General features: G+C 38.9%; 1 protein-coding gene across 2 annotated transcripts in view; it reads right to left on the reverse strand.

The window, feature by feature from the left end:
• LOC120624856 (myotubularin-related protein 5) overlaps window positions 1-23,531 on the reverse strand; it is a 102,930-nt gene that overhangs the window by 69,112 nt on the left and 10,287 nt on the right. For both annotated transcript variants that reach the window (XM_039891591.1, XM_039891590.1), the window contains exons 2-3: window positions 21,649-21,734; window positions 20,675-20,830 (exon numbers count right to left, since the gene is read on the reverse strand). In XM_039891591.1, coding sequence (XP_039747525.1) covers window positions 20,675-20,830; window positions 21,649-21,734 — 242 coding nt within the window. The remainder of the gene's footprint in view (window positions 1-20,674; window positions 20,831-21,648; window positions 21,735-23,531) is intronic.

Consider the following 23,531-nt stretch of genomic DNA (forward strand, 5'->3'; position numbering starts at 1 on the left):
TATATATTAATAGCGGGCAAACGAGCAAGTGGGTCACCTGATGATAAGTGATCACTGCCGCCCATAAACATCTGCAGCACCAGAGGAGCCACCGATGCGTTGCCGGCTTTTAAGGAATTTGTTTATCCGCCCCTTGAATAACCCTAGATAGTATTTTTGAGGAAACACATCAGATGGGAGATTGTTCCATAATTTGCAAGTGCGCGGTAGAAATGATCTGGTATTCATTTTTCTCTATGGCGTACAATAAAAGTGTGTTCATAAATTCAAGTCTATATTCATTTAACACTTACAAAAATAGATGAGTAAAACATTAACAAAGTGCCCGCGTACATCATCGCGATTGCTCACATGTAACAGCCGCCGAATAAATAGGGCCCCGCTGAGATCACTTCAATTAAATCTATGTTCAGATATCAAAATGAACGTGATCTTACTGCTATAATGTAGTGGATAAGTTATATAGTATTTTTTAATAAATACCTTAGGGGGCGTTCATAAAATACGTGAGATGTTTAAGGGGGGGAGAGGGTCGAGGCAAATTTCATCTAATCTTACGTGGGAGAAAGGGGGGGGTCTCGACAAATATCACGCAGTTTTTTCAGATTGAAACAAAAAAAAATTATACTATTCTGGTCCATTCGTCTGTTTACAATAACAATCCAACGCGTTTACGTAAGAAACACACATTTTAAAATTTTCTTCATTTTAAAGATTTTTCAAAATGTCGGATAAAACTCACGACATCTCACCAGGGGGGAGGGGGACAGAAAATTTAAAAAAAACTCCTCACGTAATTAATGGACGCCCTTACTTGACAAGCGATTGAATAGTTATATTAATTCTTTGTTTTTATATCAATTCGGTTTTAAATTATTAGCTTCTTGCAAGAGTGCTGGTTCGGAAAAGTACTAACGCCATTATTTCTGCCGCTAAGCAGCATTGTTGCAATGCTGCTTAGCGGCAGAATTCCGGTCTGAATGCTGTGTCACATGAGGCTTAACGCCTACGTATCAGGTTGTTGGGCACAATGTGGCACTATTTTGGGCGTGTTCTTTGCATGCCCTGCGAAGTTGTGTTCTTGTTATAGGCGATGGTTTTCCACTGACCAATCAGGTGGATCTTCGGTTTTCAATTTTATCTATAAATAAGTACGTACTTTAAAAAAAAAAAATGCGGTCAAAGCAGCTGGCAACGGCTAGTAAATAAATAAATATACTACGACAATACACACATCGCCATCTAGCCCCAAAGTAAGCGTAGCTTGTGTTATGGGTACTAAGATGACTGATGAATATTTATATGAATAATATACATAAATACTTAGAATATACCTACATTTAAACACCCAGACACTGAAAAACATTCATGCTCATCACTCAAACATTTTCCAGTCGTGGGAATCGAACCCACGGCCTTTGAGTCAGAAAGCAGGGTCACTGCCATCTGCGCCAACCGGCCGTCAAAATTAAACATTTTAGCACAACAGCTTAGCATGGTGCCAATAATGCTGGCTTCATTTCAGGCATGAGGAAGGCAGGCGGACGAATCGACGCGGCGGATCATGGTAATTTTATCATTCGCAGATGTAACTTTTTATTTGTTTTTTTTTTTATTGGTTTATACACTCTAGCGCTAGGCCACAATCTCACGTGATGGATTGGAATACAAATGTGGCCGAAGATTGTACGCTTGCCTAGAAGATACCTATTCACTCACTTGTTTTAAAGACACCCAGGTTGGAAACACAGAACTCGGGAGGGCGTTCCGAATCCCAGCAATGCTAAAAACCCTACGCAAAATAATTCGAATGTCTCATAGAACAGTGGGTATTCTGAATACCGCATCCACAATAACTTGTATCGACGAGATAACATTCATTTTCCGTCTTGCCCGCAAGGCTGTTGACCCGCCAATATGGGCCTCGCATCGTACCAAGCGAACGATGTATTTATTGCTTCGATACATCTATTTAGGGAAGATTTTTCATCCGCAAAATTATCTTTTACTGAAGTAAAAAGTTGAATTTATTTGCTTTTCTCTACTATACTATAACATGCATGTTGACTGCATATAAACATTCCTCTTGAATCACTCTATCTGCTGTGCATTAAAATCGGTTGCGTTGTTTGAAAGAACTAAGCGTACAGACACAGGGATCGACTTTTTTTATACTTTGTAAAAGATTTCGATGGTAAATATGTTCGTAGGTAGGTACGTATCTACTTAGCCAATTTGAGAGAAAAATGTTTTCCCAAAACACCAAATAACTTGTACGTCCGTCCCTTGAGGCATCAAAGCTACTTTATGCGTATTTTTCCGTAAAAACACGAAGCGGCTCAAAACGTCCCCGGGGACATCAATACACGAAAATTCGGAATGGCGGACGTAGGATTTCACTCTGGCAAATAAATTGATAAATATCAAATAGCGTAAGAAAGCTTCCGGCCATCTTTTTTTTCATCCCTACATTTGTAGTGTGGAAGTACGGCCCTCGAGGCAAAGAGTCCTTACCGTAACACTCAAGACACTATTCTATTAGCCTTTTTTAACCAGGCCATACATAGCCTACTAAAAATTATTGTAAATTATGACGTCATCGGTAATTGCATGTACTGCCTAGTAGTCAGAGCTTCGGCCTCCATTTTGAGGGAACCGATTCCCCGGCACGCATCTCTAACGTTTTGGAGTTAAGTGCGTTCTTAATTTGAGCTATTGAAATTAGTGAACGAAAATATCGTGAGGACTGAGTCAACTTGCAAGCCTCAGAGTTCTTTATAATAATATTCATCATTATCATCATCATCACCATATCAACTCATTACCAGCCTACTACATGGCACGGGTCTCCTCCCACAGTGGGAAGGGTTTAGGCCGTAGTCCACCACGCCAGTCCAGTGCGAATTGGTGGACGTTATACGCCTTAGAGAACATTATGGAGATATATTTTAATCAATAAATCAATCAAAAATACTTTATTGCACACAAGAAAAAAAAAAAAAAAGACAAAAAAACCAAAGGTACAAGTCAATTAAATTTGTGTAACAAAGGCGGCCTTATCACTTACAGTGATTTCTTCCAGGCAACAATTATGAGGAATTGGCTCACATATGAATCCTTATAGCGGTGCGCAAAACTCTAAGAATATACATACATATTAATAATTACAAAAACAGTACATATATTAAAATAAAATAAAATACTATATGGTAAAATAAATAATACTAAAACAATATATAATAAAGTTAACGGTACAGAAAGTAAATGTGTTACAGTGTTAAATAATAGTTCTTTAGAGGAGTCTTAAAAATACTGTGTGATTTAGCGTAACGAATGTCACGTGGAAGATCATTCCACAATTTAACTGCCTTGATAGTAAATGACTCATTGTAACAGTGCGTACGGCTGATTGGCACTTCCAGCTTATTAGAGAGAAAGTGTAAGAATTGAAATAGCACCAAGAAATGTAAAGTTTTAATTACGTACATAAGTTAGAAAACCTCGGCTTCACTTTCGGGGGGCCGAAAGTGACCTAAAGTGAAGTCCTAACCACTGGGCTATAATATTATTAAAGGCCTCCAATCCGCACTTGGTCAGCAGTGGACTTCGTTCTTAACTCCGCACATTATGAAACAGGACCTGTGCCCAGTAGTGGGCCGCTGATGGTTTGATGATAACTTAGTTTGAGTACCTTTTGTACCGCTGCATTACTTATATGACTAACTGCAATAGATTAATAACTGCAACGATATAAAACCCATTGTAGAACCGATAGAAAAAAAACCCACAATGTTATCACGGGTTTTGCGTTACACTTCATCCTGCGGTCTAGCGTAACGAGGCGTCATGTTACATACATACAGTACATCTAGTCTAAACAAATATGGATATAGTTGAAAACTGTAGGTGTTAACTAAATTTAAACCATCTTGGCCTTGGTTAGAGCCCACCAAAGCGCATTGGAGCGACACGGTAAGCCTGTTCTCTGAGACAGAAAATGCCTGTGACCAGCAATGCGGCTTGTATAGCCAGAATACTCCTCGAGGAAAGGACATTATACTTATCCTTTCGCATAGTTTTATGCACTCTCCGAGCATGGGCGCCAAGTAATAACCAAATATAAACGTGTAATAGGAAAGGGAGGTTAGCCTCTCCTTTTGTCTGAAACTCTGCTTTGGCGTACAAGTAAATTTATCTTGTCAGTGATAGAGATATAGTCGTGGGATTTAATTTTTAGCTAGCCGTGTTGAGGTTAATAGAATAATCTTAGGAAGGATTTTTACTAAAGTATGCAATAAAAAATTTACATCGCCTTCATCTCACTACCATGACATATGTTTTATGTAACGTGCGCATCAAAATTGCAATATATGGTAGGTCCATATATTGCATTGAATGTCGTTTGAATAAAGAAGTATCGACTTGACTCTGACTTTGACAAGAGACACGACAAAATGTATACGAAATGTTTTCCTAACTATTACTTATGATTACTATACCCACTACAAGAAACCGAGAGTGAAATTTGACCTGAGGAAATGACCTTAGCTACTAGGAGTACATAAAACAATGATAAACCGGATAATGCACACACATAAACAAGTAACGAGTGATTGTTCGTCCCGAACAGTAACTAGCAAGACGCTGCTGGCACCATTTAACGAAATGCGCTGGCCCGTTGCTTGCCAGTCAGCAAGGGATTTAAAATACAAACTGTGAAGAAATTAAAGTAGAGAACACTAAAAACAAGGAATACAAAACTTCAAGATACCCGCATCGACGCTGGACAAAATTATAAACATAATAACCGACGTCGGGCTCCGCCATTATACACAGGCTACGGTACTTTGAAACAGGCCCGATCTATTTATAAGCACATGAACAAACAGATTTCCGCTTACAAAATACAAATGTAGGCAACACTTTTTTATGAACCGACGTCTCCATGTAATCCGCCGCGAGGTCATAAAACTCGTATATTATTCAAATCCATATTTAGAATCAAAATAAAAGATGGAGGCGTAAAATACATCCGCGCCCGTACTAAAACAATGATAGGAAAATAGAACTGTGATCAAAACTAAACCGTCTCGATGTGTTATGTACTAATACCTAATTGATAAAGCATGCTTAACACTGTGGCATACAACCTTGAATATTGGCATGCTTATCCCGAGTGTTTTTTATCAATCTGACAGAACAGTTATTAAATAAATAAATAAAAATAAATATACTACGACAATACACACATCGCCATCTAGCCCCAAAGTAAGCGTAGCTTGTGTTTTGGGAACTAAGATGACTGATGAATATTTTTATGAATAAGATACATAAATACTTATAATATACAGATAAACACCCAGACACTAAAAAGCATTCATGTTCATCACACAAACATGTTTCAGTTGTGTGAATTGAACACACGGCCATGGACTCAGAAAGCAGGGTCGCTGCCGACTGCGCCAGTCGGCCATCAATTGGTGTGTATATTTAAGTAATTATATGAGCAGGTGACAATTGTCTCCCCGGGGAAAATAATTGTATTTTTTCCTGCTCTACGATACTTTGTTTGTAGATATGTGAAACAAGGCGAACTACCAAACACACTTTCGCATTTATAGTGGTTAGTAAATGATTGTTATAGAAATCTTACCAATATTTTAATACTCTGTTTCTGTACTTCAAAAACTAGTTAAAAACAAGAAACATTTTCTAGAATTCTACGTATCAAGAGCCTTTAGAAAATCTGCATACAATCTCGATAGTCACAGCAGACCTCCCTAATGGCTCCCGATCCCTATTCATGAGTCACACTCACGGCATGCCCTTATCGCGCGGCATGCCGATATATCTCCCAGCAGCACGACCATTTTTTTAATGATAAACTGTACTGGAATTTATTAATATATAATTATTTAAATCGGTCAACACTTGACGGAATTATAGTGTAAAATCGTCAAACACTTTCATCCCCTCTCACAAAGGACCTAAGCAGAAGTTGGGGATAAAAGCCTACCTTTCAAGTGAGATAAAACTGAACACGTGTTTTAAAATTAAAATCGGTTAGTTAGTCCATCGCGGAAGAACGTGACGCTTAAGTTATATAAATATTAAGATTTAAAATTAGTTTTTCTGCGATGATAGATTGTATTTATTCCCCGAATACCTACCTGCCTGGTAACCCGTATCTCTCCAGCTCGTTAACTAGCGCTGTGCAAATAAATTACTTCGATTGTTTGATCCGTTGCTGCGTGAAGAAAAAACATAACAAGAAATATTAGTAGGTGCCACTGAGTAAAAAAAAATTGTCTATGTTACTCTTTGTCTATGCCTGCCAACCTGCTGCCTACTCAAACAAGTTAATTTTTTGCTCTACTGCACACTGTTTGTTGATATGTGAAACAAGGCAAACTAAATAAGGTTAAATAAGGATTGTTATTGAAATCTTACCAATATTTAAATACTCTGTTTCAGATGCCTGTAAGTCTTAAAATCAACGTATCAAAGGCCTTAAACAAATCTGCATATAATCTCAATAGTAACGGCAGACCTCCCTAATAGCTCCCGCTCCCTATTCATGAGTCACACTCACGGCATGCCCTTATCGCGTGGCATGCCGGTGTATCTCTTAGCGCCGCGACCATTCTGTACTGATAGCCTGTAATGGAATTCATTAATAGTGCGTTATATGTTAAGAACGGAGTTTAAAATGAACAGAGATCTTATTTTAAGTAGTAGTAGACCCGTTACGTTGTTGAACTACTATCAACACGAACTTTTTGCTTCTTCCTTTCTGATCCGCACCGCAATGGCCTGGAATACCAGTGGCGTGCATAGAGGGTATGCACAGGGCATGCAGATGATATGTACGAGTTATAAATACTTTAGGGTAGGCTTTTACGTATCTCTTACAATGCCTATCCTTCAGTTTTTTATAACTCGTACTGGAGATTTTTTTCATTTTATATCATCTGCATACCCTGAGCATATCCTCTGGAATGCCCTCCCATCTTTCCCGATACGTATAATCTGGGTACCTTCAAATAAAGAGTGAATAGGCATCTTCTGCATATATGCAGATGATATGTACGAGTTATAAATACTTTAGGGTAGGCTTTTACGTATCTCTTACAATGCCTATCCTTCAGTTTTTTATAACTCGTACTGGAGATTTTTTTCATTTTATATAATCTGCATACCCTGTGCATATCCTCTGGAATGCCCTCCCATCTTTCCCGATACCTATAATCTGGGTACCTTCAAATAAAGAGTGAATAGGCATCTTCTAGGCAAGCGCGCCCCATCTTAGGCATCATGAGTTACAAACAGGTGCGATTGCAGCCAAGCACTTGTCTATATTATATTTAAAAAATTAAAAAAAGTAGTGATTTTTGCGACACGAGCTCCTCCGGTGAATTACTACCGTCAAAAAGCTTTGCTGTGTTGAAGTGCGTGGTCGCTGGTGTAATTACAGACAGCCAGTCTACAATTGTTAACTCACTCACTCAATGAGTAAGTCTTAACGAGTCACCTTAATAAGTCACCTTGTAAAGTCAACATCTCCTGAGGATGCTCCGGTGTCGGAGCGAAACGTGCATAGAGGGTACATTGCCGAAGATCTGTTTAGTGTGGAGTATAAGGATTGAAGAAATTATAAATTACACCATACAGATTCTCCTGATTTTCGCGGATGGTTTTGTTTGGTGCGCCAATGAGTACATTAAATAAAAACCAATATGTATAGTGTATACTAATACTATAAAGTGGAAAGGAGAGTTTGTGCCGATATGAAACTACGTATATGTATAACAAAAAATCTCGTTCACTTTCTACGATGATTCACAACTATGTTAGTTTTTATTTTCACAGTGCAGTTTACCCCTGGAAGTCTTAAATCTTGCACCTGTTTATTTGAGTGGTCCCTTCCGCCCCTTGCTTGCATGCATGGGATGTCATGCGTAAAAAGATACAACGTTCCGTTGCCACACTTTACCTACTTAGAAATAGTTATATAAACGTTGGGATGTGCTCAAATATTTGGAGTATTCCTTGTGTGTGTGTGTGTGTGTGTGTGTGTGTGTGTGTGTGTGTGTGTGTGTGTGTGTGTATCAGGGTGTGTGTATGTATGAGGGTGTATGTGTGTATGAGGGCGTGTGTGTTTGTGTGTGTGTGTGAAGAAATACCGTAACATTTGTAAAATATTGATGCTGAATCTGTTGTAAAAAAATCTTTGAACTAAACTAAATCGAGGTCTGAAAGTAATGCCGTCCTTTTCACACTGAATCTCCTGGAAAAGGATGCAACTATTTTGAGACCTGTCAATTTTGTTTAGTAAAGTCGAAAATTAAAATTGATATTACTATAGTATTTCATATTGCACCTTTTTGGTACGGAACTCTTTGGTGTACGCTAACTTTGAAGACCACACAGACAGAGTTGCAGGTAGAAACTAGTACCTAACTACAATATATTATTAGTAGTCAGCTAATTGGTGTTTGATCACAATCGCGATCCGTACACTGTGACGTCATGGCTCGCTTTATTTCGAGCGGCCGTAATGATTGTTTACTTTTTTTTAGCGCAGAACACCGCGCGCCGCGCTCGTGGGAACCTTTGGGTAACTTTTTGCTTATTGTGCTAGAATGACGACTTAAATGCCCGCCTCGTTGCTCTAGGAGTTAGTATATTCGAAATGTGGATCCGATATCCGGGTCAAGGGGCAAATATCAACTTCGTATAATAATAAACACACACATCGCCATCCAGCCCTAAAGTAAGCATAGCTTGTGTTAAGGGTACTAAGATGACTGATTAATGGTTCAATTATTAATATACATAAAAACTTATAATATACACCCATATACTGAAAAACAAAACAATTCATCACACAAACATTTTCCAGTTATAGGAATCGAACACACGGCCCTGACTCAGAAAGCAGACTCTCTAGCCACTGCGCCATTCTGTCCGTATTATGTGTATATTGGTAGACGAGACCTCTTAACTCACAGTAACTTGCAACAGTTAATTCTCCAACGCAAAGCATAACAAATATGACGTCACGGGCATGCGTTCAAAACAATGGTCTTATCGCTATCCTCATATCGGCGGCCGTAAACATTAAAATACATATGTACACCAATCGTAGATGTACGAGAACGTATGTAAACCTATCATTGATATTGGCGTAGGTACTTTTAATTTTATATTGATGACACTTTGTATTAATGTCAAAAGCGGGGATAGCCTAGTGGTAAGGCATCGGCTTCCCTTTCGGGGAGGATCTAGTTCGATCTCCGGCTTCGAAGTTATGTGCGTTTTTAATGTAAAGCAATTGAAATATAACTTGCTATAACGGTAAAGGAAAACATTGAGAGGAAATGTAACGTTCTCCAAGGCGTGTGAAGTCTACCAGTCCGCATTTTGATTTATTTTTTCCAAAAAAATAAACTGCCAATGTCTCTCGGTATGATGTTCGGATTGTAAAGTTATCGACACATTCAAACCTGTGCCTTTTTTCAACTTCGCTTTGTTCGATATTACATAAAACAGTAAAATTCTAGTTTAAGTTTTAATCTTGGAGTTACGGACGCTTTAGAAGATTTTGTCTTGCTTATATTGATGCCAAAGTGATTCGAAACAACTTTTAACTCTAACAATACTTTGGTATAAAGGTTTGATTTAGTGGAGATATCGGCCTCATCACATATATATACGAGTATCATGCTAACTATAATGATAAGTAACGTTTGAGTACTGTTGTGGTTATGTATGTTGTATTATTAATTTTTATGTGGGTATGCCTATAATTAAAAACAATAAAGCAGTTCTGATCAAGTGCCGAGTTTGAATCACAACATGGTGACAGCGGTGAACTAGTAAATTAATAATTACTAAATTAATAGGTGTAATTGGTGTTAAAATCGGTAAAAGTGCGTTATTGGAGGCTTTGCGCATAAGTGATAATGGAACACGCTCGACCGCCATCGGAATTATGCTTAGAAGGAGGACCGGCATGCCGCGCGACCGCGTGGCGAAAATGGCGCCAGCAATTTTTCGTGTTTTTAAAAGCGGCCGGCGTTCACAAAGAAACTACAGATGTTCAAGCTAGTCTGTTAGTAAATTTAATAGGATCGGAAGGGTACGACATTTATACGACGTTTAAATACACAAAAGATGAAAGTCGCGAAAATATTGATACCTTGGTGAACAAGTTCAACGAGCACTTTGGGACGAAACAAAATACTACCATGGTTCGCTTTAAGTTTTTTACCCGGAATCAAGAAGCCGGCGAGTCTATTGACGAATACGTGACGGCGTTGAAAATCTTATCTGAGCATTGTGAATTCGAGCACTTGGAGGAAGGTCTTATTCGCGATCGAATAGTTTGCGGTGTATTGGATGGCAAGGTACGAGATCGGCTACTAAGGACAGAAGAGCTATCATTGCTAAGTGCCTTAAAAATATGCCGGGCTAACGAATTTTCAAAAGAAGAAAAACAACACATCGAAGGCGTCAAGTTGAAAAGTGATGCTGGTGAGGCGTGCACATCATCGACGGCGGTGGACGTCATTTACGGCGCGCGCGGCGGTGGGCGAGCAGGCGGCTGGGCGCCGCGGGCACCGCGCGGGCGCGGATGGGCGCCGCGCGGGGCCGCCCGCAGCGCTGCGCGGATGCAGCCTCGCGGGTTTTCGTCTGATGTGGTGGGGCGCTCGTGCGCCAAGTGTGCCGGGTTTCAGTGTGATGGTGGTTACAGGTGTCCTGCTAGGAGTGCCGTATGTTTTTTGTGCAATTCTCAAGGTCACTTTAAGAAAAAATGTACATTGAATACGCGGAAAAGTGTGTATCAAATAGTGGAAAATAGTGATACGGATGAGGAATTATACAGGGTCTCGACGATTGATAGTAATACGGACTGTAAGGACGGCAATAAATGGTATGAGACAATGCAATTATATAATAGTCTAAAAACTGAAAAATTCAAACTCGATACGGGATCGGACCTTAATGTTATGTCTATAGAAAGATATAAACAGTTAGGTTTGCATGTTTCAGCTTTATGTCAAATTAATGTTAAGGCTCAATCATTTTGTGGTAATCAAATACCTATACTGGGTTCTTGCTATATTTCTTGGATTTATAAAAACAATAGATATAACTTAAATTTTTGCATTTGTAAAAATTATTGTCAGAGCGTGTTAGGGAAATATGCTTGTGAGGAATTAGGTATTATCAGACGCGTTTTTACCATAAATATAGATAAATATTCAGATTTGTTTAGCGGACTAGGTAAGTTACCGGGCGAGTATAAAATTATTATTGATCCAGGAGTACATCCGTCGGTCTGTCCTGTAAGAAAAATACCTATCGGTGTGCGCGACAAACTACAAGTGGAATTAAAGCGTATGGAAGACATAGGTGTCATAAGGAAAGTATCTCATCCTACGGAGTGGGTTAATGCGATAGTAGTAGTAGCAAAGAAAAATGGTAGTATTCGTGTCTGTCTCGATCCGCGGCCGCTGAACCGGGCTGTGCGTCGTGCGCACTACCCGCTGCCGACCCTCACTGCAATAGCGGCCAGGTTGCAGGGCGCGCGCTACTTCAGCAAGCTGGATGCTCGTTCGGGGTACTGGATGATTCAGATTGACAATGAAAGCGCGGATTTATGCACGTTTGGAACACCTTTTGGACGGTATCAGTTTTTACGTTTACCTTACGGAATTAACTGCGCCTCTGAGGTGTTTCATGCTAGGGTACGGCAACTGCTGGAAGATCTGGAGGGTGTAGACTCATTCGTGGATGATATTATCGTATGGGGTTCTACTATGGCACAGCACGATGAAAGATTGAAATGTTTATTGGAAAGGGCACGGCAGGTAGGTATCAAATTTAATAAGGAAAAGTGTGAGTTTAGGGTACAGGAAGTAAGTTATTTGGGACACACGTTTAGTGCTGGTGGTATGGCAATTGACAAAAATAAACTTAAGGCTATCGAACTTATGCCGACCCCTCAAGATAGGCCCGCTTTAGAGCGTTTCTTAGGTATGGTAAACTATTTATCAAAATTTATTACAAATTACTCGGAAATAGCATCACCCTTGCGTAGTCTCTTAAAAAAAGACGTAGTTTGGTGTTGGGACGAACAGCATGATAACGCGGTGCGCCAGTTGAAAGGCCGGCTGTGCGCGGCGCCCGTGCTCGCGCTGTACGCGGCGGACGAGCCCGTGCTGCTGTCCGTGGACGCTAGCTCGCACGCGCTGGGGGCGGTGTTGCTGCAGGCGGGACGGCCCGTGGAGTTTGCGTCGTCCACGCTCACTGATACGCAAATTAGGTATGCGCAAATAGAAAAGGAATTGCTAGCTATTGTATTTGCCTTAGAGCGATTTCATCAATATCTATTCGGCCGGGGTGACATCACAGTAGAAACGGATCATAAGCCTCTCGAGGCCCTTTTCAATAAGCCGTTAGATGCCGTACCTGCACGTTTACAACGTATGATGCTAAGAATTCAAGGTTACAGGTTCAAGGTAGTATATAAACCAGGAAAATATATGTTCGTAGCGGACACTCTGTCGCGTGCGCCGTTGCCTGAGCTGATGACAAGTAATGTCTCAGTCGAAGTTGAGGAACAATCTTGCTTTGTGATTGACAACGTAAGGTTCAGTGGTGATAAAATTAACCTAGTTAGAAAAGGAGTCGAATCTGATAAAGAATGTCGAACTATTATAAAGTATATTAAAAATGGCTGGCCAGCAAATAAATATGATGTCGATGAATGCGTGCGAAAATTATGGCCATATAGAGAATGTTTTGAATACATAGATAATATTATTTTGAAAGACAATTTAGTTTATATACCTCAAAGTCTTCGATCCGAAATGATAAACCGGGTTCACGAAGGTCATATGGGCATCGATAGGTGCAAGCGACGTGCTCGGGATGTGATGTTCTGGCCGGGCATGTCGCGTGACGTGGAGCGCGCGGTTCGCCAGTGTGTGACGTGCGCGGAGCACGCGCCGCGGCCCACTCGGGAGCCAATGATCCCGCATAAGATACCTGACCTTCCGTGGTCGAAGGTAGGCTCGGATATTTTTCAATACCGAAACAGGAACTTTTTGCTTCTCGTTGATTATTTTTCAAACTTTATTGAAGTTAGTACATTGAATAGTATTGGGAGTAAGGCGGTGATACAAGCTATGAAGGATCAATTTGCAAGGCATGGAATTCCAGCTCAATTATTGACTGACGGAGGCCCGGCCTACCGCTCTAAGGAATTCATGGAATTTCGGAAGAAATGGGGTTTTGAACATATCTTTACTTCACCCAATTATCCTCAAGCTAACGGTCGAAGCGAAAAAAGCGTTCAGACAATAAAAAATTACTTAATTAAAGCGACTAATTCGGGATCAGATTTTTATTTAGGCTTATTAAACTTTAGAGCATGCCCACGCGAAGGGTTAGCATCTCCGGCGGAATTGCTTATGGGGCGTAGGTTGAGTACCAGACTTCCAGCATACGAGCAGATGCTCAGACCACACCGCGATAACCAGTTAGATTACGATTGCATGTTACGTAAGCAGGCTAAGAGTAAATCATATTATGATCAACACTCGCGAGCGTTGCCTGAGCTAAAGCCGGGAGAGAATGTAGTTATGGTAGATGAAGGCAGACGCAAGCACGCTAAAGTACAAAGTGCAGCGCCTCAGCCGCGCTCGTACTTCGTTACAGACATGTCAGGGAGGCGATATAGACGAAATAGACGTCACTTACTTCGTATTCCTTCAGCGGAGGGCACCGCAATGTTCCAAGAGGAAGAAAAGTGGAGTAGCGCGGAAAGTGATGAACAAAATGCGCCGGATGAGATTTGTGCTTCTGCTACTACTGTCGTAGAAACCTTGCATGACAATGCACAAAGGGTAGAAACTCATAATAATAATGATATAGATATATCAATCAGACCGGCGGCTGTCAAGGCTCGCATTAATCTCAAAAAATATAAATGATTGTTACTCTTAATATAATTATAATTAGGTATGTTCTTACAATGAATTAATTGTTAATATATACTAAGTGCATGAGGTGATTGGCTTATGTATATTTGTACATGTATACATAATCAGTCTACCAGTATTGAATCTATACCTATATGCTTTTAAAATTTTATGGAAGAGATGTTGTGGTTATGTATGTTGTATTATTAATTTTTATGTGGGTATGCCTATAATTAAAAACAATAAAGCAGTTCTGATCAAGTGCCGAGTTTGAATCACAACAAGTACTATGTCAGAATGACCTTGACAAGGATGACCCAATTTTTGACGCACCGGAAGTGTCAACTAGGCGATAGCCACTGTTTCGAACCATCACTCCGATCCCTATTATACAACAGAAAGGCGTCAAAATACAATAGCATTGTTTGGAATGTCTATTGTTTATTCGATAACAGTTCTGAATAAATAATATGGCAATTATTTACCTTATATTACCTGTTATAGTAACGGAAGTGTGTTTGTCGGTTTCTTTGAAGTGAAGTGATTTTTTACAAGTTTATCCTGCAGGGCTAGCACGGGCGGGACATAAAAATTATATACCCCGATTATGTCCCCTGACAGGGGATATAATTAACGTGTCCACGTGCTAAATCTCTGCAACATGCAATAGAAGTTTACCTCCGTTTATTAATACACATATATTATTTGGATATTATTTCCACTTGTGCGCCCGTGCTCTGAGAGTTGATAAAGCTGTGGGAGAAGATACATTTATATTCTTTCCCCGGGGATATAATTGTCTCCTGCCCATGCTAGCCGTGCAGAGAATGATATATTCTATGATCGATTTATTTATATAATATTCTTTTTTTACACACCAACAAGCTAAGAAAATAAAACTAAAATAGAATTGCCAAGCAACATTAGGATTGGCAAAACATAAATTGGACTGCACAAATGAAATAATACATAATATAATAAATATGAGAAAAATAATAAAGGCTACCCTAGCAGAATATCTCAAGCTATATCTTTAAATTTCACTACAAGTTACCTAACCCTTAACTGCGATCCCTAATAATGCATTAAATGATGATGCAGTCAAACAAGGTTACGGGCTAAAATGTTAGGGGTATGACCTTTATATTAATACTAAACAACCCCTGACAGGGGATATATTTATCGTGTCCACTTGCTAAAGCAGGGGAACATGGAATAGGGGGAGTTTATTATTACAAATATATTATTTAGATATTATTTCCACTTGTGCGCCAGTGTTCCGAGAGTTGATAAAAGCTGTGGGAAAATACCCCGGCGAGATAATTGTCTCCTGCCCCAGCTAGCCGTGCAGCAGCAATTTTCGTCTTTTGCCTGTGCTAGGCAGAAGACGAAAATTATATCCCCCGATTATGTATATAATATCCCAAGGGATTTCCCCGATTATATATATAAGGGATATAATTAACGTGTCTATGTGCTAAAGCACGGTAACTGGGAATAGGAGAAGTATACCCCAGTTTATTATGCCACATATATTATTTCAACTTGTACACCAGTGCTCTGAGATGTGATGAAGCTGTGGGAGAAGATAAATTTTTATTCTTTCCCCGGGCAGTGGCGTGCACTCCATACATGCACAAAAGCACTGCATACCCTAACATTGATATGTAACTCGAATAGGGGGAGAATTTGTGCCGTTTTATGCAATTTTCCTGGTGTATGCATACCCTGGTAAGAAACCCAATGCACGCCACTGTCCCCGGGGATATAATTATCTCCTGCTCATGATAGCCTTGCAGGGGAGTTGGTTTCCACGCAGCATTGGACGTAAATCGTCTGGCACAGCTTTGCCGGTGAGGTGGTAACTTGCCTGTTATTACCTCTTCATGGCTGAACGGATTTTGATGGGTTTTATTAGTAGTTAATTAACTTACTGGTTTTATATATATTAGAAATCGACTTCGTTGGTTTTTTAAAACTTATAACCAGTGAATACTTTAAACCAAGACAGCCTGAAGTAATAATAACATAAATATGTTTAAACAATCGTTATCAATGACAATGGCGTGTAAACAAAACAATAGTAAGCCGATAAAAACGATTTTTTTTTAAATATTACCTTCCATCGACCTTTATCGAGTGTGATAATAGTAGGGTTCTGTGATAGTAGCTAGAACTAAAAGTTTATGTGATTTATGTATGTCCTCGTTATGATTTCAAAATCACCATTTCAACCGATGGACGTCCACTGCTGAACAAAAACAACACCCTGCTAAGTTTGTTGTGAACATTTTCATTGTGGCGCGTTAGGAATGCTCGTACTAGCTTAAGTACTTATGGCCAACATCTTTATACCGTGCACTATTTTTTTATATAATTTGCGTCAAAAGTCGTAATCAACGGACCTCGTGAAATTTTTGACTTTGAACTGTTACTTTTATGAAAAAAGCATTTCGTAACAGTTCCCGCACTCTTGAGTTTGTACATGGCGATAAAACCAACATCTTCCCGGTAGTCTTCCTGAGTACTGTGGAAATTTAGCGTTTGATATTTATGTTTTTTTTTAATCGACGTACTTTAAGTACCGACTACTGGCACACGCAGCTTGATCTTATCTCGAAAAAATACACGGTTTTTAATTGTTAACTTAAAAGTGCAATTCGAATCGACAAAGAAAAACGTATAGCGTACGGGTCCAATTGAAAATTTCTCTCTCTCTAAATTCACCTGTTTGGAATCGTTGTCTAGGCTGAAATTAATTATTATTGTACCAAATAAACTGATAAGCTGAATTCATAACATTGTTATCAGCACAAGGCGTCATTCATTTGTAGTCTATCAAACAACGGAAACTCGTCAATGACACAGATTTCAATTGGCGCCCTTCGGAGAACGTCCTTTGACACTCTATCAGAATTTAAAACAAACAATTATAAATTCCCAAGTTTTCCCCGCCGGGAATTGAACCCGCGACCCCTACTTAAAAGACCAGCTCTCACCACTAAGCCAGAAATTTCGTCGGGTTAGATTCCCAGGTAAACCACCGGTTTGTATTAATTAGGTGTATATGAAGGTACTAAGATACTATGACTCGGAAGGATGTTAAGCCGTCAGTCCAAGTTATAATTGGATGTTAGAGTCCCCATTGATCCGAGATGCTGCCAGCTAGGGTCACCTAAATTGGGTCCATTTAAATCTAATTATAGAAACAAGATTAGATGCGGGCAGAAGACGAAACACCCAAATGACTTGTAGAGCGAAAACGGTTACGCCCCATGATTACAATAGTTAAGCAGTAATTACTCTAATCAAAATCATTTCTCTAGAATAAAGATAAGCACTAAATAAAAGTTAAATAAATGTATTAATTTCGGTACATATAATATTATGTACACTATTTTGAAGAATATATTTCACTTGCCACACGCATGACAAATACAAAATAACTTAGCTGGTTTAAGTCTATACTCTCTATACCTCTATGATTAAAAGGAGGCTCATATATACTAATAACATAATTAGGTTACAGATAATATAAATTCTCTATAGGCAAAAAGATTTCGACTTTTTTTTTTTTATTTGATTGGTCTCCATAATAGGTGATATATATTGCGCCGACAACTAGTTGCATGTGAAACAATATCCAAAAGACTAGGATATTTTTAGGTAAAAGACAACTAATTTTTACATCCGTATCTTGAAAACTCAAATTATGAATTCAAGAATAAATTCATAATTACATATTCACGTATGAGAGAGCATAACAGGTTTGCAAAACTCGAAAAGTACTCAGTGGATTTCATTTAAAATTTTAACATAACTTTGCATTGATATATATTTTTTTTTTATGTTCATAATTGACAGACCAAACAGATGGCACGACTGATGTAAACCTGAAAAGCTTATAAACAGAGCAACATTTCGCAGGGAATGCAATGACCACGTCGTGCAACGTACCGACCTGTTAACATCAACCTAAGGCGTAAGTTTTAAGTCTCATGTGGCTATAACTACAACGGCAACAGAGTCATTCAGCCCGGAACACAGCACTGCATTAACAGCACTGCAAGAATGCTACTTGGCGGCAGAAATAAGCATGCCAAATAAAGCCCTACTTAATACTACTATGTATAAAGTATAGTTTTGAATATCGATCGTTTCGTGGCGAAGGATGAAAGAATATAGTACTCATAAAGTTGTCGATCGAAACTTTGCTTTATTAAAAATACCGCGGCACATTTAGTTTCCCCGGACTAAAAAGTTTTTTCTGTCAGTTACCAGGATATAAGCAAACACTATGCAAATTTCGCGAAGATCTGGTTTAGCTGTGCAGCCGTGCATAACATGTAACAAAGGCCGGAAAAAAAGAGTATCCGACATTTCCAGGATAATCATTATATAATTTTTAAAGCGCTTTTACTTACACTTGAAGGAAATATCAATTTTATAAATATCACAGTCGCTATAAGACTGATATTAATGCATACACTTATTTCGGTATCGGCATTTGGAGAGCAGTAGCAGAGTTGTCAAAGCGCTCAGGCCGTGATTGCCGGAGAGTCACAGGTTCCAAGAATTTTTATATGCATTTTAAATTTATAAAATCATAATCATCATCTGTATAAACAGGTACAGGGCACGGGTTTCCTGCCGTAATGAAAAGGGGTTAAGGCCGTAGTTCACCACACTGGCCAAGTGGAAGTCGGTAGACTTCACATGCCTTTGAAAACATTAAGTAAAACTTCACCTTCACCGTTGGAGCAAAGTGATATTTTAATTGCTTAAAACGCACATAACTTAGAAAAGTTAGAGTTGCGTGCTTGGATTCGAACTCAGCCCCACGTAAATGTAGCCGAGCTCCTACCCACTGCGCTAACACCGCTTGGAAGGATATATATACAGTCAAACCTGGATAAGCGAGAGTTCAAGGGAGCACAATCTCATTCTCGCTTATAGAGGTTTCTCACTAACCCGAGTTTCTCGCTAATGCAGGTACATGGGTAGCGTTTCTCTCTTATAGAGGTACGCAGCAATAACAAGACATATTCATGAACTATGTAATTTTATTTTATTTAGAACTTATTTACATTTAAAAAAATCCGTGAATTTCGTTTGGGTTTTTTGTTTTTGTATTTTGAATGTTTTTCTCGAACTCATAAATTTTGTCGAATATTGCTTGCTCGACTGTCGCTTATAGAGGTATAGATAAGTAGCAGTCTCACTTACGGAGGTCCGTGAGGGAAAAACGACTCTCTCTTACAAAGGTTTCTGTTTCTCGCTAATAGAGGTTTTGGGAGTTTAAAATGACGGGTCCTGGCTATTACTCTCACTTATAGAGTTTTCTAACTTATCCAGTTCTCACTTACCCAGGTTTGACTGTATATATATATATTTATATATAATGTTTACTAATAATTTTTTTGAGTCAGTTTCTCTAGCGGATAGAAACAATACTAGTAATAAATTTCGCTCCTAACCTTGGCTATTATATGTATAAGGTATAAATTTTACGGTTAAATTGTGTCGATCTATTAGAGTGGAACGTAAAGGTCAGTACACACAGCGTGCAGTGGGAGCTCGCCGGATGCTTTATGAGAACATTGCTTTAATTTATTGAGACATAAATGGATAAAGATGATTTGCTACAAGAGCTCTAATATTTTGCGCGGTGAGCGCTGTGGTTTCAAGTGTGAGGTCCTGGGTTCGATTCTTGTTAGGGGCAATATGGGAATTTTCTATGGTCTGACCGAAATCTCACCTGATGAGTAGTGATCACCTGTTATGAAGTATAGTAGTTATATTAAACACATACCCCCAATTCGGTTTCTAAGTTACATCTTATCGGAACGCTAAATCGCTTGGCGTCACGTCTTTGCCGGTAGGGTGGTAACTAGCCACGGCCGAAGCCTCCAACCACACCAGAAAATTCACAAATTATAAATTCCTAAATTGCCCCGGCCGAGGTCTAAACCGGGACCTCCTATATAAAAACATAGCGTTAACCGCTGCGCCAATGATGGCATCAAAAATGTCGTCTTTGTATACTCATTGAGAGTACCGGTGCGCAAGAAAAGCCTAATCATCTTACAGCAGATAATAACGCGAGGATGACGCGGCCTCCGTACTCCACACAGAAAACTTTTCATTCGAAAAGGTTACAAATAACATAATATATTTTGACATACGTAGAGATTTTCGAAGTTCAAGCAGTACTAAATTATGTTTTTGTAGACGTGACGTCATAATTTTGAACTCGGCTTTCACCTTCATAGCGGATCTTTAGATTTTGCAGTTTTATTTATTGAAAATAAATACCAATCTCACTTAGAATAAAAATAAGTTTTTCATAATATATTAATAGGTACCTACAATATTTTAGCGATTCTTTGTTTATGTCATCACGCCTATTGTTCGATGTAAAGTTAACATCTGAGGATGCTCCGGTCGTAGTGAAACGTGCGTAGAGAGGACATTGCGGAAGATCTTTTTGGTGTGGAGTATCATTATTTAAGAAATTATAAATTTCACTGTGCAGATTCGACTGCTTTTCGAAGCACTAATAAATAGATTCGAATAATCGAAATTAAGCTTCGTATTCATTGTGATGTCCGGTACTGATCGAGCAATTAAGACATATCTTGATAATGCCTAATGGTGCAGCGCTATTATGCATAGGTACATACCTCGTCTGCGGGCTTTGTGGGCGTGATGGCGACGGTCTCGTTGAAGCAAAGGCAGGCGCAATAGTGCCGGTTTGCGTCCACGTCCGTCAGCACGGACACATAGAAGCGCGGCTCCGAGCGCTCCGTGGACAGCGCCCATCCTTGCGGTTGGCAAAACTGAGGGACCACACGAATAAATGTAGAGAGGCAACTGTCGTCTGGGAATATTTCTCAAACTCCTGGCTATCTAACAGTAACATAAATTAAGCCCTAATATTTTAAGCACTTTTAAAACAGTCAAGTATGCGAGACAGAGCCCATCCTTGCGGTTGGCAGAAATGGGGGACCACACGAATAAATGTAGACAACTGTCGTTTGGGAACACTTCTTGGAAACTCTTGGCGAGCTTTCAGTAATATAAAATAAGCCCTAATATTATAAGTACTTTTGGAACGTCTAGTATGTCTGTTAAGAGTTACTCTACCACTGATTCGGAAGGAATATTCTACCGAGAAGTAGCTCGCCGAACCTCGCCAAACCCCCTAGTCACTGTTCCAATCGTCGCAGTGGTTATTAGCAGAGGATCTTGTAACTCAGTTGACACGAAACTTAGCTACCCACAGTGGAATTTTACCACCTGATAAATACATAGTTTGCATTCTAAGACATAAGTTTCCAACTTAGTTCACTGTAACTGTGTTGGCAGATGCAATTACGTAATGTATAATAATGATTTGGGAGGCATTAGATGGCAATTTTACACATACAACAATTTTGATTATGGGTGCTAGATTTATCAAGATGAATTTTACATGCACCGTTCGCCCTCCCTTTATGAACGAAAACACATTTACAGGAAAAGAAAACCAACATATATCTAAGACTGTACCAATTCGTCAGCACTTGAGCCACAAATCAATCGGCCATTCGTTCCTAAGCCTAAAAACTTAGTTCTAGCATAACAATATAAAGTTTTGAACAAATTATAATCTCACCCATTCTATACCGTCGTGAAAGGGTGTGTCCTCCCAGTTGATTTCTGGGAATCTTTGAAGTATTACGCCGTTGCTCAGTCCGCCTCCTGAAACAAATAAGAATACATTTTAAGTTGTAGTAGTTGTATGTTAAATCTCTTAATACCCGTTTTCACTATCGACGACCAAGGAACATAGCTTAATTAGTAACGCCTAATCTAAGGCCATTCATAAGCATACATAAACTTTTCACAAATGGTTATCACCTAAGAGTTGGTGAAACGTTTTTTTCATATTGCCCAAATTATTAGGCATTCGAATTAGGCTCTCAAATAAGCCTTTATTCAGTCAAGTGTATTACTTCGACACGGCTAGCATAATCAGGAGATTAAAATTATATCCCCCCATTATATGTCTTGACGAGGGATAAAGTTTACGCACTAACGCTGCCAAAGCTCGGAAACGGAATAAGCGGAATAATAAGTTTAAAGCAAATGATATTTAAATTGCTTAAATTAAAAAACGCTCATAACTCCGAAAAGACAATGGTGCGTGCCGGTGATCGAACTCTGTATCCACGAAAGAAAAGCCAAGCTTTACACCCACTAGGTTATCACCGCTTATTATTATACGTATATTTATTATTATTTGGAGATATGAAATAAAGCTGTAGGAGGTGATAAAAAAAGTGTCCTTTCACCGGAAATAAAATGACTACTGCCCACGCTAGCCACGCTGTGAGTACCAAATGGATGCCATAATAAATTACGAACTGCCTCACCTTTTATTAATTCCCACTGGCATTTAGTGTTTCTAGTAACCATTAGGAGATCAAACTATTAAATTTTTCGTCGTTTATATCAGTGCTTCTCATTAGTAGAGTATAGTAGTCAGATTAAATGCGAAGTAAAAAAGAGGGTAAGAAAAGTGGGAGAACATTATAAAGGTGGGAAGGCGACCTAAGAGCCTACAGCAGGAGTACAGTGGAGAAGGAAAACCCAAGATCGCAAAGTATGGAAGAACATGGGGGTAGCAAGAGAATCTAGCTAAACCGGTATCTGTGTAAAATATAAATACCAGTTATAATAAATGTAAGACTGTTATTCAGCCTATAAATAAATAAATAAGAAATACCGATATAAAAGTGTGACGCATAATAAATAAATGGAGGAATTGTAAATATATAAAAAAAAAATTGATTGCATTGGCGTTCATTCATATTTATTTATACTGCGAGACCTAGATTCTTTGCTTTTAATATGAGTAGTTATACTTAAGTATATTTATACGTAAATTGTAACACTTCAGGCTATATTTAGTCTATTGTAGTTGAAAATTATAGCCACGTAAAATAAATTTCTATGTATATAAATATAGTATAGCAATTCTGTTTAATTAAAAAAAAAAATCAAATTTAAAATTCATTTATTTCAAGTAGGTCTAATTAATAAGCACTTATGAAACGTCAAGTCTGTTTGTAGTGACTCTACCACCGGTTCGGAAGGCAGATTCCACTGAGAAGAGCCGGCAAGAAACTCAGCAGATTGCTCTTTTCCAACATCATTTTAAAGTTTAACAATCTTTAGAATTTTTCAGTTTTGTGAGAGATGGGAGCGGAGTGGCCTGCTTCCAAGCAGCCTTGTCGTTTAGGAATTCATCAATCGTGTAGTAACCACGATTTATTAAATGTGTTTTAATATATTGTTTAAACTTAGGTAAAGGTGATCTACCTAGGCAATATTACCTTCGGTATCATGTTATATTAATTATCTATATCTTAATATCGATATCTTCGATTATATGTTAACAAATTCGCAGCTATTAAAAACAACAAGTATCGAAATTCTATCAATACATAGCCTACACCAACGCCAGAAACAACTGGAGTCAGAGTCATAAAAAAT

The sequence above is a fragment of the Pararge aegeria genome, chromosome 7, assembly GCF_905163445.1.
Source record: "Pararge aegeria chromosome 7, ilParAegt1.1, whole genome shotgun sequence".
NCBI lineage: Eukaryota > Metazoa > Arthropoda > Insecta > Lepidoptera > Nymphalidae > Pararge > Pararge aegeria.